This window comes from Macaca nemestrina, chromosome 5, assembly GCF_043159975.1.
Source record: "Macaca nemestrina isolate mMacNem1 chromosome 5, mMacNem.hap1, whole genome shotgun sequence".
Taxonomy (NCBI): Eukaryota; Metazoa; Chordata; class Mammalia; order Primates; family Cercopithecidae; genus Macaca; species Macaca nemestrina.
The window spans coordinates 112,831,328-112,849,168 of record NC_092129.1 but is presented as its reverse complement, the minus strand read 5'-3'; the positions used below and the strand labels follow the sequence as shown (position 1 = coordinate 112,849,168).

Genomic DNA, 17,841 nt, shown 5'->3' with positions numbered 1-17,841 from the left:
TTAAAATATCGCTTGGGCCAAGCGCAATGGCTTATATCTGTAACCCCAGCACTTTGGGAGACCGAGGCAGGAAGATTCATTGAGCCCAGGAGTTCAAAACCAGCCTGGGCAATATAGTCAGACCTTGTCTCTATAAAAAAACTTTAAAATTAGCCAGGCATGTTGGCATGTAACTGTAGTCCCAGCTACAAGGTAGCAGTAAGTGGGACAGAGGCAGGAGGATCGCTTGGGCCTGGAAGGTTCAGGCTGCAGAGAGCCGTGATCACACCAGCCACTGTACTATAGTCTGTATGATGGAGACCATGTCTCAAAAAACATAATAAAATAAAAAATCACTGAATTAGGTTTTAGTATAGGCCAGGTTTTATGGTTTTATTGTTTGTGAAGTTAAGTATCTTTTTATACCTTTGTGAAACATTTGTGTTTCTTTTGTGGATGCCTTCTCTCTCTCTTGGGTTTTTTGTTTTGTTTTTTTGAGATGGGGTCTTACTCTGTCACCCAGGCTGGAGTGAAGTGTGATCTGGTGCGATCTTGGCTCACTGCAACCTCTGCCTCCCGGGTTCAAGCAATTCTGCCTCAGCCTCCCGAGTAGCTAGGATTACAGGCACAAGCCACCACGCCTGGCTTTTTTTTTTTTTTTTTTTTTGTATTTTTAGTAGAAACGGGGCTTCATTGCAACATTGGCCAGGCTGGTCTCAAACTCCTGACCTCAAGTGATCTGCCTGCCTCGGCCTCCCAAAGTGCTGGGATTACAGGCGTGAGCCACTGCGCTTGGCCAGAATGCCTTCTCATGTCCTTTGCCTATATTTCTATTGATGTGTTTATTTTTCTTACTAGTCTACAACAGCTTTTTATTTTTTTATTTTTAGAGACAGGGTCTCGCTATGTTGCTCAGGCTGGTCTTGAACTCCTGGCCTCAAACAATTCTCCTGCTTTGGCCTCCCAGAATACTGGGATTACAGGCATGAACCACCATAGGCTGGCCCTAGCTCTTTATTTTTAATTTCAGTTTTCATTTGGTTTTACTTTTATTTATAGTACTTTTTCAGTATCACAAATGTTGATGTTTTTATGTGACTAAATCCATTCAACTTTTTCATTATGAATTTTTGCATTATGATTTTTGTTTTATTACAGTATATTGTAAGTTTTTTATTGTTGTTAATTTCTTACTGTGCCTAACACAAATTAAACTTTATCATAGGTATGTATGCACAGGAAAAATCACAGTACATATGGAGTTCAGTTATATTCGTGGTTTCAGGCATCCACTGGAGGTCTTGGACCATATCTCCCAAGGATAAGGGGGCACTACTGTACACCAATTTTACAGATGAGGACGGTGTGAGAACATCAAATAACGTTTTTCCTGCCTCTTTGTCACTTTTCATGTGAATACATTCTCTCACACTTGGCTACAAACTCCTTTTTGGCATGGATGATAAATCTCTATTCTACTACTGAGACCCTAGGTACACAGTTAAACACTAGATGATTGACTGTTATAGTGACTGCATATTTATCAACCAGTTAGCCTTCATTAATGCAATGTGGTATTAATGAATAAAAACCAGGTCAATCTGGCACGGTGGCTCATGCCTATAATCCCAGCACTTTGGGAGGCCAAGGCTCTTAGATCACTTGCAGTCAGGAGTTCGAGACCAGCCTGGCCAACATGGCGAAACCCCGTCTCTACTAAAAATACAAAAAACTTAGCCAGGCAGAGTGGTGCACGCCTGTAATCCAGCTACTCGGGAGGCTGAGGCAGGAGAATTGCTTGAACCTGGGAGGTGGAGGCTGAAGTGAGCTGAGATTGCACTCCAGCCTAGGTGACAGAGTGAGACTGTGTCTCAAAAAATAAAAATGAAAATAAAAAACCAAGTCAACTATATGGCCATTTGACTGTATATAAATCTCTGTATATGCTCTACAGTATCAAGAAAAGTCTCTGCTAAAATTGCATATTAATAATTGGGAAAATTTATTGAAATTCTTTTCTCCATTTGCCTCAATGATAACATGGGACCACGGAATTTTTTTTTTTTTTTTTAAGAGATGTGGTGTTGCTGTCACCTAGGCTGGAGTGCAGTGGCAAACATGGCTCACTGCAGCCTTGACGTCTTGGGCTCGAGCAATCCTCCTGCCTCAGTCCCCCGAGTAACTATTGCTATAGGCACACACCACCACACCCGGCTAATGTTTGTATTCTTCATAGAGACAGAGTTTTGCCGTGTTGCCCAGGCTGATCTCCAACTCCTGAGCTTATGCAATCCCCTCACCTTGGTCTCCCAAAGCGAGCCACCTTGCCCAGCCAAGATGAGGTATTATTGATCATTATTGTGAGGTACCATTGGGCCCTCTTTCTATTTTGTTATTTTCTATGTGATCATCATTGTTCCTCATCATTCCTGTTTTTGGTGTAGTTCCTACTTTTTCTGTGTTCCTTTGGCCTATTCACAGTTTACTACATCCACCCTTCTCTACTTTTATAGTTAGAGAAATGTGATAGCCAGTCCTACGCTTAATAGAAGAAATAATACCCAGATGCTTACCCTCCTTCAAATTAAAATTAATAAAGGTTAAACATATCCTTTTTTTGTTTTATTTATTTTTGAGGAGACAGTCTCACTGTCACCCAGGCTGGAGTGCAGTGACACAATCACAACTCACTACAGCCTCTACCTGCCCAGGATCAGGTGATCCTCCCATCTTAGCCTCCCAAGTAGCTTTGGCCTCCCAAAGTGCTGGGATTACAGGTGTGAGCCACCATGCCCAACCTAATTTATTTTTTAATAGCTTTTTAAATCTTGTCAGTCTGCATTTTCCCCAGAACTCCCTTCTGTGATCATGTATCTTCTTCCTAAAGGACATCCTTTAAAAGTTTTGGCTGGGCATGGTGACTCATGCCTGTAATCCCAACACTTTGGGAGGCCAAGTAGGGCAGATCACTTGAGGTCAGGAGTTTGAGATCAGCCTGGCCAACATGGGGAAATCCTGTTTCTACTAAAAATACAAAAAATTAGCCTGGTGTGGTGGTGCCTGTCTGTAATCCCAGCACTTTGGGAGCCAAGGCAAGCGGATCACCTGAGGTCAGGAGTTCAAGACCAGCCTAACATGGAGAAACCTTGTCTCTACTTATCATAGGTATGTATGCATAGGAAAAATCACAGTACATATGGAGATCAGTTATATTCGTGGTTTCAGGCATCCACTGGAGGTCTTGGACCGTATCTCCCAAGGATAAGGGGGCACTACTGTATACCAATTTTACAGATGAGGACGGTGTAAACCCCGTCTCTACTAAAAATAGAAAAATCAGCCAGGCGTGGTGGCAGGCGCGTGTAATCCCAGCTACTTGGGAGGCTGAGGCAGGAGAATCGCTTGAACCCGGGAGGCAGAGATTCCAACGAGCCGAGATTGCGCCATTGCACTCCAGCCTGGACAATAAGAGTGAAACTTCGTCTCAAAAAAACAAAAAAAAAATGGTTTTAGATTTACAGAAGAATTGTGAGGATAGTACAGAGTGCCCATTTACCCCACACCCAGTTTTTCCTATTATTAACATCTTATTAAAGCCCATACTTTATTCTGATTTCCTAAGGTCCTTTTTCTGCCCCAGGAGCCCAAACAGTATACCACATTACATTTAGTCATCGTGTGTCCTTAGGCTCCTCTTGGCTGTGACAGATTCTCAGACTTTTTTTGTTTTTGATGACCTTGACTGTTTTGAGGCATACTGGTCAAGTATATTTTAAGATGCCACTCTAGGCTGGGTGCGGTGGCTCACGCCTGTAATCCCTGCACTTTGGGAGGCCAAGGTGGGTGGATCACTTGAGGCTGGGAGTTCTAGCCCAGCCTGGCCAACATGGTGAAACCCCATCTCCAGTAAAAATACAAAAATTAGCCGGGTATGGTGGCACGCGCCTGTAGTCCCAGCTACTCAGGAGGCTGAGGCATGAGAATTGCTTGTACGTGGAAGGTGGAGGTTGTAGTGAGCCAAGATTACACCACTGCACTCCAGCCTGAGTGACAGAGTGAGACTCTGCCTTTAAAAAAAAAAAAAAAAAAAAAATTCCACTCTAGTGGAGTTTGAAGTCTCATGATTAGACTGGGATTAGGGGTTTTGAGAAGGAAGACCATAGAGGTAAGCGCCAATTTTATCACATTATACCTGCCATTGCAAAATTATAACTAAGACAGTGAAAGACAGCTGATCTAACCAACTCCATCTTGCTTCTAACTTCTGTGAGGAAAAGAAAGAGATCAGACTGTTACTGTGTCTATGTAGAGAGAAGTAGACATAAGATTATGACTCCATTTTGTTCTGTACTAAGAAAAATTCTTCTGTTTGAAGAGATGCTCTTAATCTGTAACCCTGCCCCCAGCCCTGTGCTTGCAGAGACATGTGCTGTGTTTACTCAAGGTTTAATGGATTTAGGGCTAGGCAGGATGTGCTTTGTTAAACAAGTGCCTGAAGGCAGTATGCTTGTTAAAAGTCCTCACCATTCTCTAATCTCAAGTACCCAGAGACAAACACTGCGGAAGGCCCCAGGGACCTCTGCCTAGGAAAGCCAGGTATTGTCCAAGGTTTCTCCCCATGTGATAGTCGTGGAAAGGGAAAGACCTGACCTGGCCGTCTCCCAGCGCCCCCCAGCCCAACACCCATAAAGCGTCTGTGCTGAGGAGGATTAGTAAAAGAGGAAGGCCTCTTTGCAGTTGAGATAGAGGAAGGCATCTGTCTCCTGCTCATCCCTAGGCAATGGAATGTCTCGGTGTAAAACCCGATTGTGTGTTCTATTCACTGGGATAGGAGAAAACCACCTTAGGGCTAGAGGTGAGACGTGCTAGCGGCAATGCTGCTCTGTAATGCACAGAAATGTTTGTGGAGATGTTTGTATACATGCACATCAAGGCACAGCACCTTTCCTTAAACTTATTTATGACACAGAGATCTTTGTTCACGTTTTCCTGCTGACCCTCTCCCCACTATTACCCTATTGTCCTGCCACATCCCCCTCTCGGAGATGGTAAAGATAATGATCAATAAATACTGAGGGAACTCAGAGACCAGTGCCGGCGCGGGTCCTCCGTATGCTGAGCATCGGTTCCCTGGGCCCACTTTTATTTCTCTATACTTTGTCTCTGTGTCTCTTTCTTTTCTCAAATCTTTTGTTCCACCTGACGAGAAACGCCCACAGGTGTGGAGGGGCAGGCCACCCTTTCACCCTCCAAACTGTCCTTGTTCAGTCCTGGGCTTAGGCTGAACTAACTTTGGGAGGAACTTAGTTTATAGGTTAAAACAAAGATGATGACAGCCCTTTCCCAAAACAAACCTTCTTCTTGCCTGGGGACTCCCTTTGTAGGACTAACAAATGAGCCACAAGGTTAGATATTATGGTTTAGGAGTTATGCAGCTGGAGGCTACAAGATTCTGACCCTAGACTGCTCTTAAAATCAGTGCTTGAGATACTTTACAGACCCTGCACTTGATAGATCAGCTGGCACCACCACCCAGATCAATAAACTGGCTCATCTGATCTTGTGGCCCTCACCCAGGAACTGACTCAGTGCAAGAGGCTTTAATTCCCTATTATTTCATCTCTGACTTAACCAATCAACACAACACACTGTCCTTCCCCCACCCACAGTATTATCCTTAAAAACTCTGATCCCTGGCCGGGCGCGGTAGCTCAAGCCTGTAATCCCAGCACTTAGGGAGGCCGAGGCGGGTGGATCACGAGGTCAGGAGATCGAGACCATCCTGGCTAACATGGTGAAACCCCGTCTCTACTAAAAATACAAAAAACTAGCCGGGCGTGGTGGCAGGCGCCTGTAGTCCCAGCTACTTGGAGGCTGAGGCGGGAGAATGGCGTGAACCCGGGAGGCGGAGCTTGCAGTGAGCCGAGATCGCGCCACTGCACTCCAGCCTGGATGACACAGTGAGACTCCGTCTCAAAAAAAAAAAAAAAAAAAAAGGCCGGGCGCGGTGGCTCAAGCCTGTAATCCCAGCACTTTGGGAGGCCGAGACGGGCGGATCACGAGGTCAGGAGATCGAGACCATCCTGGCTAACACGGTGAAACCCCGTCTCTACTAAAAAATACAGAAAACTAGCCGGGCGCGGTGGCGGGCGCCTGTAGTCCCAACTACTCGGGAGGCTGAGGCAGGAGAATGGCGTGAACCCGGGAGGCGGAGCTTGCAGTGAGCTGAGATCTGGCCACTGCACTCCAGCCTGGGCGGCAGAGCGAGACTCCGTCTCAAAAAAAAAAAAAAAAAAAAAAAACCTCTGATCCCTGAATGCTTCGGGAGACAGATTTGAGTAATAATAAAACTCTGGTCTCGTGCACAGGCGGCTCTACGTGAATTACTCTTTCTCTATTACAATTCACCTGTCTTTATAAATTGGCTCTGTCTAGGAAATGGGCAAGGTGAACCCACCGGGCAGTTACACACCGGAGGTACGTGCTATTAACATGACTTCACTTTTTATGTTGACCTTGATCATCAGGCTGAAGTAGTCTGTCAGTCCTCTCCACTGTAAAGTTACTCATCCCTTCCTTTTCCTTAATCTTTTGCAGGAAGTCGTTACGTATAGCTCACATTTAATGAAGGTACCAGGAGTTATGCTCCACCTCCATGAAGACAGAGTACCTACATAAATTATTTGAAATTCTGCATGGGAGATTTGTCTGTTCTACCTCATTTATTTAATTATTCATTTTTAACTGTATGAACTCAAGTGTTGCTTTTTTTTTTTTTTTTTAAAGAAGCAGCTTTTGGTTTTGTTTATCCGATTTTGTTTCTTATTCCATTGGCTTTTGCTTTAATCTTTTATTTCCTTAGCTGTTTTGTTTTATAGAGACAGGGTCTCACTTTGTTGCCCAGGCTGGTCTCAAGTGATCCACGCAAGTCTCAACTCCTGACCTCAAGTGATCCTCCTTCCCAGGCCTCCCAAAGTGCTGGGATTACAGGTGTGAGCGCCTGGCCCTTAGTTTTTGTTTCTTTAGGATCATTCTGTTTTCTGTAATTTTTGGAGTTGAATCTTTACCTCACTGGTTTTCCCTTTTTTTTTTTTTTTGGAGACAGAGTCTTGCTCTGTCACCCAGGCTGGAGTACAGTGGTGCGATCTTGGCTCACTGCAACCTCTGCCTCCCAGGTTCAAATTTTTGTATTTTTAGTAGGGAAAGGGTTTCACCATGTTGGCCAGGCTGGTCTTGCACTCCTGACCCTCAGGTGATCCTCCTGCCTCCGCCTCCCACAATGCTGGGATTACAGGCGTGAGCCACCATGCTGGCCCCATTCTTTCCTCTTTGATTCCTGCAGTACTTTCCCACTCCACCCTTCATCCTCTCCAGCACATTGAAACCACCTAATAATGCAAAGATTATGACAATGGGAGAAGTCTAGCATGACTGACTCCATCTTGCTTCTAGCCTCACAGGCTGGCTGTCCTCATTCCTTCCTGGGCATAGGCCAAACTAACCTTGGGAGGAATTTAATTTCTAGTTTAACTTTAAGGCAAGGATGATAATAGTCCCTCTCTAAAACGGATCCCCTCCTTGTTCAGGGACTGAAATAGCTTTTGTAAGACTAATGAAAACCCACAATATTAGGATTATGGAGTGCCTGACTTCTGCCAAAATGTAGGTGTAGTTTTTGTAATCCCTTACTGCTCAGAAGTTATGTGGCCTTAGGTTATAAGATTTGTGACTTCCCCAGTTTCTCTTATAGATAAGATCACTAGTGTAGAACCTCAGATTGATCTATTGAATTGTTTTTCACATTTTTGCATTCTGGCAACTGACATACCCTACCAGGGCGCATGACTCCTGACTCAACCAGTCCTGTGGTCCCCACCCAGAGGTGCGCTTAGTGCACAAGGGCCATTTTCCACACCCCTAAGATTTCATCTTCAACTATTCCCTAGTTCCCTGCCCACCAAATAATCTGTAAAAACTCTGGCCTCTGAGCTCTCAGGGAGGCAGATTTTAGTAATCTTAAACTCCTGTCTCTCTGCTTGGCTGGCCTTGCATTAATAAGACTATTTCTTTACTACCACAACACTGTCTCAGTGAATTGGATTTCCCTCAGTGAATTGGATTTCCCTGTGCAGCAGGCAAGACGAACCTGTTGGGTGATTACAACATTGCTGGATTGATAGCAGCCTCATCTGCCAGGCTCAAAATCCAGGTATGCTCTTAAAGCTGCCCTTTCTCTTGGGATATCAGGCTTATCCACCCTTCCTGACCTTCTTTGAATCTTGAAAAGATTCAAGGATTGCCTGTGAAGTTTTGTGTCTGTTACTTTGCCTTTTTTTTTTTTTAGATGGAGTTTCGCTCTTGTCACCCAGGCTGAAATACAGTGGCACAATCTCGGCTCACTGCAACCTCTGCCTCCTGGGTTCAAGTGATTTTCCTGCCTCAGCCTCCTGAGTAGCTGGGATTACAGGCACGCGCCACCACACTCGGCTAATTTTTGTATTTTTAGTAGAGATGGGGTTTCACCATGTTGGCCAGACTAGTCTCAAACTGCTGACCTTAGGTGATCCGCCCGCCTCGGCCTCCCATAGTGTTGGGATTACAAGTGTGAGCCACCGCGCTCGGCGTGTCTGTTACTTTGCATTATAAATATCCCACTGTTTAAATTTCCATAGAGTTTGTTAAAGTCTTGGCAAAAATCCCACCAGTCCTACCAGAGACCGCACATTGACTCTGCTGATCTGGCCTCTATGCCTTATTCATGCTTATCATGATTCTTTTTTTTTTTTTTTTTTTGAGATGGAATCTAGCTCAGTAGCCCAGCCTGGAGTGCAGTGGCACGATCTCAGCTCACTGCAACCTCTGTCTCCTGGGTTCAAGCAATTCTCCTGCCTCAGCCTCCTGAGTAGCTGAGATTACAGGCACCTGCCACCATGCCCCACTAATTTTTGTATGTTTTAGTAGAGACAGGGTTTCGCCATGTTGGCCAGGCTGGTCTCAAACTCCTGACGTCACGTGATCTGCCTGCCTTAGCCTCCCAAAGTGCTGGGATTACAGGCGTGGTCACCGCGCCCGGCCCATTTTCTATTTTTAGAAGAATCATGGCTTTCCAGATTTTGGTCAGTTCCTAGTTCCAAGAACTGATCAAAGTTAGCCACCAGATGGAGCTCAATCTTAGCTTAACTCCATCCCCAGCTTGTTCTTTAAAAGACCAACTGGAAAGGCCTTTTTTCTCCTTTATGCTAGTTTCCAAAGCACATTTCCTATAAATAATCACATTTAGAAAGGCAAAGGGCAAAGGGGAAAACTATTAAGCTTATCTATCCACATGATTCAGCAAAACTGTCCACTCAACAAGGCAAGACTTAGAACCCATCTGTGTAGCCAGTGAGAGATCTACACCCATTCCCAGCCTTATCCTGCTGCCAAACCATACCACAGTGTGTCAGGGAATAACAGCTACTTTTCGTTGCTTGGTCCTAAATGAATTCACTCGTTTGTGTGGGGTTTTTTTTAAGTCAGTAAAGGAAAAACTCAGAACTCCAAAAAAGTCTCTATATAGTTTATGTAAGATGATATTGGTGGTAATTAGATACTAATCACATTAATTTCTCAGATTCTCTGCTCTTGAGGACTTCTTTTCTTGAACTATATGAAAATTCAGAACTATGAAGAAAAAGAGGGACCTGATGATAAAGAGAACTGATTCCCTCATTTATACCTGAGATAATGGATGGTGATACTAACAAATCAACTTTTCATTGATCAACTAAGCACTGAGAGCCACACCTCTTCTATTCTCTAAAAATAATTACAAAGATGAGCATGCAGAATGTGTTATGACAGAGAGCAATATATACTTTTAAAGAACCAGATGGGGCAGGGCATGGTGGCTCACGTCTATAATCCCAGCACTTTGGGAGGCCGAGGCAGGAGGATCATTTGAGATCAGGAGTTTGAGACCAGCCTGACAAACATGGTGAAACCCTATCTCTACTAAAAATAGTGAAAATTAGCTGGGCATGGTCGCTTGCACCTGTAATCTCAGTTACTCGGGAGGCCAAGGCAGGAGAATCACTTGAACCTGGGAGGCAGAGGTTCCAGCAAGCCGAGTTCACGCCACTGCACTCCAGCCTGGGCAACAGAGTGAGACTCTGTCTCAAAAAAAAGAACCAGATATTGGTCTCAGGATCTAATGCCCTGACAAGGATCCTGAAAGATGATGCAATCCTACTACCAGGATGGCTCCCAGAAGCATGGAAAAACCAATGGCCCACACTAAGTGAGGTAGAAATGCCAAAATTGTAGCAAAAGGTAGATGAATGAAAAGGCTCGGAGACGTGAGTATGCTATAGACTATATACTGCAAATAGTTGGAAAATCCACAAGAGGACCCAGAAAATACATTACTTATCAAAGCAATAAGAAATATTCTAGTGAGAATGTCACCAACACTGCTAAGTTCAGTAGGGGCTCTTCTCTGAGAGCCAGGACTTACAGTAGGAGATGCTATGATAAAACTGGTCTCTAATAGCAATTGCGATGATAGCCACTATCCCCCAAAGGCCAGTCAAGGCCACTTGACCCTCAGATGTCAGAAAGACACAATCATCGTAACAAGTGGCAAGTCAGTTTCACAGAGGGACCTGACTACTAGAGGGTTATGAAATGACTGAGGAAAAATATCTGGGCAGCCAACAAGGGTGCTATTCAATCTGTACATCAAAGAAATCAAGGCTAGATGATTAGGCTGGAAGCAGTAGTCTCATGCTCCCTTGCTCAGTTTCCAGACATATGCCAGTTTCCAGATCTGAAACTCAATGACTAAAGGAGAGGACAGATCCCCAGGAGGAAGGACCTGGCAATGCTATGGCAGTACATAGTAATGGTTCCCTATTCCTTTCCAGAAAGGAAACTACAGTCATTTACTTCAGGTAATATACACTAGGAAAACAGAAATACCCAAACATCATAGACTCTTGAACACAAGATCCCGGTTAACAATGATACATGTAGACCAGCATCATCTGCCACTCCTCTTACAGGGAGGACATATGGGGTCAAGTAATAAATGGAGTCCTAAGATCTAGCTCACGGTGGGCCCACTGGGTCCATAACCACCTAGTGATCATTTTTTCAGCTTCCAAATGTATACTTGGAATGGAGATTCTTGGCAGCTGGCACAACCCTAATATCGATTCTACTCCTCTGGGGTGAAAATAGAGTGGAGAAGGGCTGATGAAGCCCTCTGAAATTGCCACCACCTTCTTCCTGATCAAGACCAAATCAAATCCAATATTACATCCCTGGGGGAATGGCAGAAACTAGTGGCACCCTTAAAGACCTAAAGGATAGGGTTAGTTTCATCATATCTCCATTTAATTCACCACTCTGGTGCCTGCAAAAATCAGATGGATCCGAGAAGGTGGCAGTGAACTGCTGCAGACTCAACCAAGTGGTGGCACTAATTGCAGTTGCTGTGCCAGGTGTGGTATTTTTTATTAGAAACTGATTAACACAACCTTAGATATGAGATATGCATTCACTGATCTGGAGAAGTAAGTATTCTCTTCCATCCCTATCAGAAACAGTTTTCTTGGGCCAGACATGGTGGTTCATGCCTGTAATCCCAGCACTTTGGGAGGCAAAGGTGGGTGAATCACTTGAGGTCAGGAGTTCAAGACCAGCCTGGGCAACATGGTTAAACCCCATCTCTACTAAAAATACAAACATTAGCTGAGCCCAGTGATGCATGCCCATAGTCCCAGCTTCTCAGGAGGCTGAGGCAGGAGAATCACTTGAACCTGGGAGGTGGAGGTTGCAGTGAGCTGAGATCATGCCACTGCACTCCAGCCTGGGCAACAGAGTGAGATTTCATCTTAAAAAAAAAAAGTTTTCTTTTAGCTGGGTGCAGTGGCACACACCTGTTTTCCTAGCCACTCAGGAGGCAGAGGCAGAGGATCACTTGAAGCCAGGAGTTTAAGGTTGTAGAAGGGTATGATGGCATATGTGAATTAGCCACTGCACACCAGCCTGAACAACATAGTATATTAAGACCCCCATCTCAAAAAAAAAAGGTAATTACTGACAGGTGGTAGGGGTAGGGAGTGTTTAGATAATAGAAAAGCCTAGCCTAATAACACAGCCTAGTAGATGGTCTTAAAGTTTTCAGCCCCAATTAAACCTGAATAGATTAAAATATCCAATCATTTGTTGCATATCAGAGACATACTCAGTAGAAAAGGACATAATCCTTTTTCAACCAAAGACAGACAAATGGATTAGGCATAAGAATAAAATCTAAGTCAGGCACAGTGGCTCATACCTGTAATATCAGTGCTTTGGGAGGCGAGGTGGGCATATCACTTGAGACCAGGAGTTCTAGACTAGCCTGGCCAACATGGCAAAACCCCACCTCTGCTAAAAATACAAAACTTAGCCAGGCATGGTGACATGTGCCTGTAGTCCCAGCTACTCAGGAGGCTGAGGTGGGAGAATCACTTGAACCCAGGAGGCGGTAGTTGCAGTAAGCGAAGATTGTACCACTGAACTCCAGCCTGGGCGACAGAGTGAGACTCCATCTCAAACAAACAAAAAAAGAATACAATCTGGGCCAGGTACAGTGGCTCCTGTAATCCCAGCACTTTGGGAGGCCAAGGCAGAGGATCACCGGAGGGCAGGAGTTCAAGACCAGCCTGTCCAACATGGCAAAACCTTGTCTCTATTGAAAATAAAAAAATTAGCCAGGCCATGGTGGCTCATGCCTGTAATCCCAGCTACTCCAGAGGCTGAGACATGAGAATCACTTGAAAAAGGAGGCAGAGGTTGCATTGAGCCATGATCATGGCACTGCACTCCAGCCTGGGTGACAGAGCAAGACCCTGTCTCATAACAAACAAAAAAAAAGTAAAAAAGCACCCAGGCACTGTGACTCACAGCTGTAATTCCAGCACTTTGGGACGCCAAGTGGGACGGATCACGAGGTCAAGAGATGGAGACCATCCTGGCCAACATGGTGAAACCATGTCTCTACTAAAATACAAAAAATTAGCCAGGCATGGTGGTGCATGCCTGTAGTCCCAGCTACTCAGGAGGCTGAGGCAGGGAAATCACTTGAATCCAGGAGGCAGAGGTTGCAGTGAGCCAAGATCATGCCACTGCACTCCAACCTGGCGACAGAGCAAGACTTCATCCAAAAAAAAAAAAAGAAAAGAAAAAGAAAAAAATCTAGCCTTCTGTGCTACCTAGAGAGGGGTCCATACAATGTTGTTCTGGATTCCTGTTGTAACTTAAAGAGAAACTTTCACAATGTCCAGAGCCCTTGATGTCCTCAAATTTCTTACAGCAGGAACTCACTTAGGTGACACTAACCTTGATTTCCAAATGGAATGATAGTACATCTAAAAATGAAAGTGATGGCATCTATATAATAAATCTTTTTTTTTTTTTCTAACAGGATCCAAAGTCCACAAATATCATAAATCTGAAGAGGACCTGGGAGAAGCTTCTGCTGGCAGCTCATGCCGTTGTTGCCATTGAAAACCCTGCTGATGTGTCATATCCTGCAGGAATACTGGCTAGTGGGCTGTGCTGAAGTTTGCTGCTACCATTGGAGCCACATGTATTGCTGCTCACTTCACTTCTGGAACCTTTGCTAACCAGATCCAGTCATCTTCTGCTACCCACATCTTCTGGATGGTTACTGATTCTAGGGCTATCAGCCTCTCTCAGAGGCTTCTTATGGTAACCTACCTACCACTGCTCTACATAACAGATTCTCTCTGAGCCATGCGGACATTGTCATCCCATGGAACAACAAGGAAACTCAATCACTGAGTCTAATGTAGTGGATGCTGGCCCAGGAAGCTCTGTGCATGTGTTGCACCATCTCCCATGATCATGCCTGATCTCTACTTCTATAGAGATTCTGAAGAGATTGAAAAGGAAGAGTAGGCTGCAGCTGAAAAAGGAGGAATTTCAAAGTGAATGGACTGCTCCAGTGGAAGTTTACTGCACTCAGTCTGAGGTTGCAGACTGGTTTAAAGGCATGCAGGTGCCCTCTGTGCCTATTCAGCAGTTCCCTACTGAAGATTGGAGCACTCAGCCTACCATGAATGACTGGTCCGCAACTCCCACTGCTCAGACCAGTGAATGGGTAAGAATAACCACTGAGTGGCCTTAAGCTGTTCTTCCACAAGCTCTTAAACAAGATGGAAATAAGGCTGATGGAAATAAACAACAGTTTCCAAGAAAAAAAGGAACAGCTGAAGTGGCAATGTTTAAATAATATCTAGTAGACTTTAACATGGATGTCATTAAGCAGGAAATTATGATCTTTTAAGTTGGAACATGTAATGTTAATCCTTTTGCACCAAAATATCTCTTTAAGTCTAAATTATCCACTTTTTTTTTTTTAATTCTTTGTAGAGATAGAGGTTTCACTTTGTTGCCCAGGCTGTTCTTGACTTCCTAACTTCAGGCAATCCTCCTGCCTTGGCCTCCCAGAGTGCTGGGATTACAGGCATGTGCCACCGTGCCTGGTGTACCCAGTTTCTGTTATCAACAGAACACAGTGGTGTATGGTTGCTAAAGAAGAGTCCCAAGATTAGGACCTACATTAAGGTAGATTTTGAAATGTTTAAAATTCTGAGTTTGTTTTATTTTATTTTATTTTATTTTTTTGAGACGGAGTCTCGCTCTGTTGCCCAGGCTGGAGTGCAGTGGCCGGATCTCAGCTCACTGCAAGCTCCACCTCCCAGGTTCACGCCATTCTCCTGCCTCAGCCTCCCGAGTAGCTGGGACTACAGGGGCCCGCCACTTCGCCCGGCTAGTTTTTTGTATTTTTTAGTAGAGACGGGGTTTCACCATGTTAGCCAGGATGGTCTCGATCTCCTGACCTTGTGATCCACCCGTCTCGGCCTCCCAAAGTGCTGGGATTACAGGCTTGAGCCACCACACCCGGCCTGTTTTATTTTTAATTAATCTTTGGGGAAAGGTTGGGAGCGGGGTGAGGGTTGAAGAAGTACCTATTGGGTACAATGTTTAATATTTGTGTGATGGGCACACTGGAAGCCCAAACCTCACTATTAAACAATACATTCATGTAACAAGCCTGCACATGTACCTCCTGAATCTATTTTTAAAAATTTAATTCTCGAGTACAGACTCCCTTTTTTTGGTAAGATGGCAGGGTACGACTTAACTACTTGAATCACGCACCTTTTGGATCAGCATCTAGTCTTTCCGCTCCTTGAGTTTCTCTCTGTAAAAGAGATATATAATGAAAAGGAATTATTACAAGGTAAATTGGACCTTCTTAGTGATACCAACATGGTAGGTTTTGCTATGGATGTATACAAAGACCTTTATTGTGATGATATTCCTCATGCTTTGAGAGAGAAAAGAACCACAGTTGTTGCACAACTGAAACAGCTTCAGGCAGAAACAAAACTAATTGTGAAAATGAAGATCCAGAAACAACAAGGCAAATGCAGTCAACCAAGGATGGTAGGATGCTCTTTGACTGCCTGGTGGACAAGCATGGTTTTAGACAGGAATATTTACATACACTCTACAGATACGCAAAATTCCAATATGAATGTGGGAATTACTCAGGAGCAGCAGACTATCTTTATTTTTTCAGAGTGTTGGTTCCAGCAACAGATAGAAATGCTGTAAGTTCACACTGGGGAAAGCTGGCCTCTGAAATCTTACAGCAGAATTGTGATGCAGACATGGAAGACCTTACATGGTTAAAAGAGACCATAGATAATAGTTCTGTGAGTTCTCCACTTCAGTCTCTTCAGCAGAGAGCATGGCTCGTTCACTGGTCTCGTTTTTTCTTCAATCACCCCAAAGGTGTGATATTATTGATCTCTTCCTTTACCAATCACAGTATCTTAATGCAATTCAGATAATGTGTCCACACATTCTTCCCTATTTGACTACAGCAGTCATAACAAACAAGGATGTTCAAAAACATTGGCAGGTGCTAAAAGATCTAGTTAAAGTTACTCAACAGGAGTCTTACACATATAAAGACCCAATTAATCTGTTGAATGCTTATATGTTAACTTTGATGGGGAAGAAGCTGAGAGAATGTGAATCAGTGCTTGTGAATGACTTTTTCTTGGTGGCTTAAGAATTTCCTGTTCTAAAACTTTAAATTTCACAAGAATGAAGATTTTGCTGTCTTGTTTCCTGCTATGTCCCCAGTGTAAACAGCATAAAGAAGTGCCATAAGATAGAAATTGTTGTTTTCTATTCACCAGTATATTCACAGCACCTAGAACAGCATCTGCTTTAGACTTACTAGATGAAGACTTAACAAGAACAGCACTTCTGCACATGTTAAGCACTTGATACATATTTGTGGAATAATTTCTACCATAACTAGCAGATACTTCCTAATTTGATGTGTAGCATCCCATATTAACAAGACTTGTGAATGGAGTGGACATCTATTTATTCTTTGTTATATGCCAAATGTATTTATATTAATCATAACTCTTAATATTCCTTTGAAACTAAATAATTATTTCCACAGCTCTTAAAATAGAATTTAGGAGCCGGGCACAGTGGCTCAAGCCTGTAATCCCAGCACTTTGGGAGGCCGAGACGGGTGGATCACGAGGTCAGGAGATCGAGACCATCCTGGCTAACACAGTGAAACCCCGTCTCTACTAAAAAATACAAAAAACTAGCCAGGCGTGGTGGCCGACGCCTGTAGTCCCAGCTGCTCGGGAGGCTGAGGCAGGAGAATGGTGTAAACCCGGGAGGCAGAGCTTGCAGTGAACTGAGATCCGGCCACTGCACTCCAGCCTGGGCGACAGAGCGAGACTCTGTCTCAAAAAAAAAATAAAATAAAATAAAATTTAGGAACGTAGCAACATGCCACTCATCCATTAACAGTGATAAATGTATCTAATTTTATAAACTTTTCATTAAAGTAACTGGTATAGTTTGGATACGTGTACCTGCCCAAATCTCAAGATTCTGGCTTCTACTGAAGAAACATGAGGAAAAGATTTTTTAAAAACTATAAAAGAAAGATGAAATGATAAAACTTATATAAAGGGTGACTTACATTTTAGAAACAATATATTGAGTATAAATTTTGAAAAATTGGAATAAAATTGACTATGATTCAAAAACAATTTAATTCACAAAACAATTGTAATCCTTTTGAGCTAATTGTAGATTCACATGCAGTTGTAAGAAGTTACAAAGAGGCTAGGTGCAGTGGCTGACGCCTGTGATCCCAGCACTTTGGGAGGCTGAGGCAGGCAGATCTCTTGAGGCCAGGAGTTTGAGACTAGCCTGGCCAACATGGCAAAACCCCATCTCTACAAATTAGCAGAGCATGGTGGCATACACCTGTAGTTACAGCTACTTGGGAGGCTGAGGCATGAGAATCACTTGACCTGGGATTATAAATGTAATCCCAGCCATAGGCTGGGCGCAGTGGCTCACGCCTGTAATACCAGCACTTTGGGAGGCCGAGGTGGGTGGATCATCTGAGGTCAAGAGTTCAAGACCAGCCTGGCCAACATGGTGAAACCTGGTCTCTACAAAAACACAAAAATTAGCCGGGCATGATGGTGCACGCCTGTAATCCCACCTACTCAAGAGGCTGAGGCAGGAGAATCGAATGAACCCAGGAGGCAGAGGTTTCAGTGAGGCAAGATCATGCCATTGCACTCCAGCCTGGGCAACAGAGCGAGACTCCACCTCAAAAAAACAAAAACAAACAAAAAAATAGCCATTTGGGAAGTCAAGGCAGGATTGCTTGAGACCAACCAGAAGTTCAAGGTTGCCTGGGCAATAGAGCAAGACTGTCTCAAAACAAAACAAAAAATCAGCATC

General features: G+C 44.0%; 2 protein-coding genes across 2 annotated transcripts in view; one reads left to right on the top strand and one right to left on the bottom strand.

Annotated features, from left to right (window-relative positions):
- LOC112426277 (uncharacterized) overlaps positions 1–15,091 on the top strand; it is a 43,902-nt gene extending 28,811 nt beyond the window's left edge. Inside the window, exons 4-6 of the mRNA XM_071096051.1 lie at positions 6,415–6,456; positions 8,112–8,188; positions 13,433–15,091. Of these exons, the coding sequence (XP_070952152.1) occupies positions 6,415–6,456; positions 8,112–8,188; positions 13,433–13,570 (257 nt within the window). The 3' untranslated portion in view covers positions 13,571–15,091. The remainder of the gene's footprint in view (positions 1–6,414; positions 6,457–8,111; positions 8,189–13,432) is intronic.
- The window catches only part of LOC105479461 (KH domain containing 1), a 96,216-nt gene that overhangs the window by 31,892 nt on the left and 46,483 nt on the right, over positions 1–17,841 (bottom strand). The window contains 1 exon segment of the mRNA XM_071096855.1: positions 15,196–15,238. Coding sequence (XP_070952956.1) covers positions 15,196–15,238 — 43 coding nt within the window.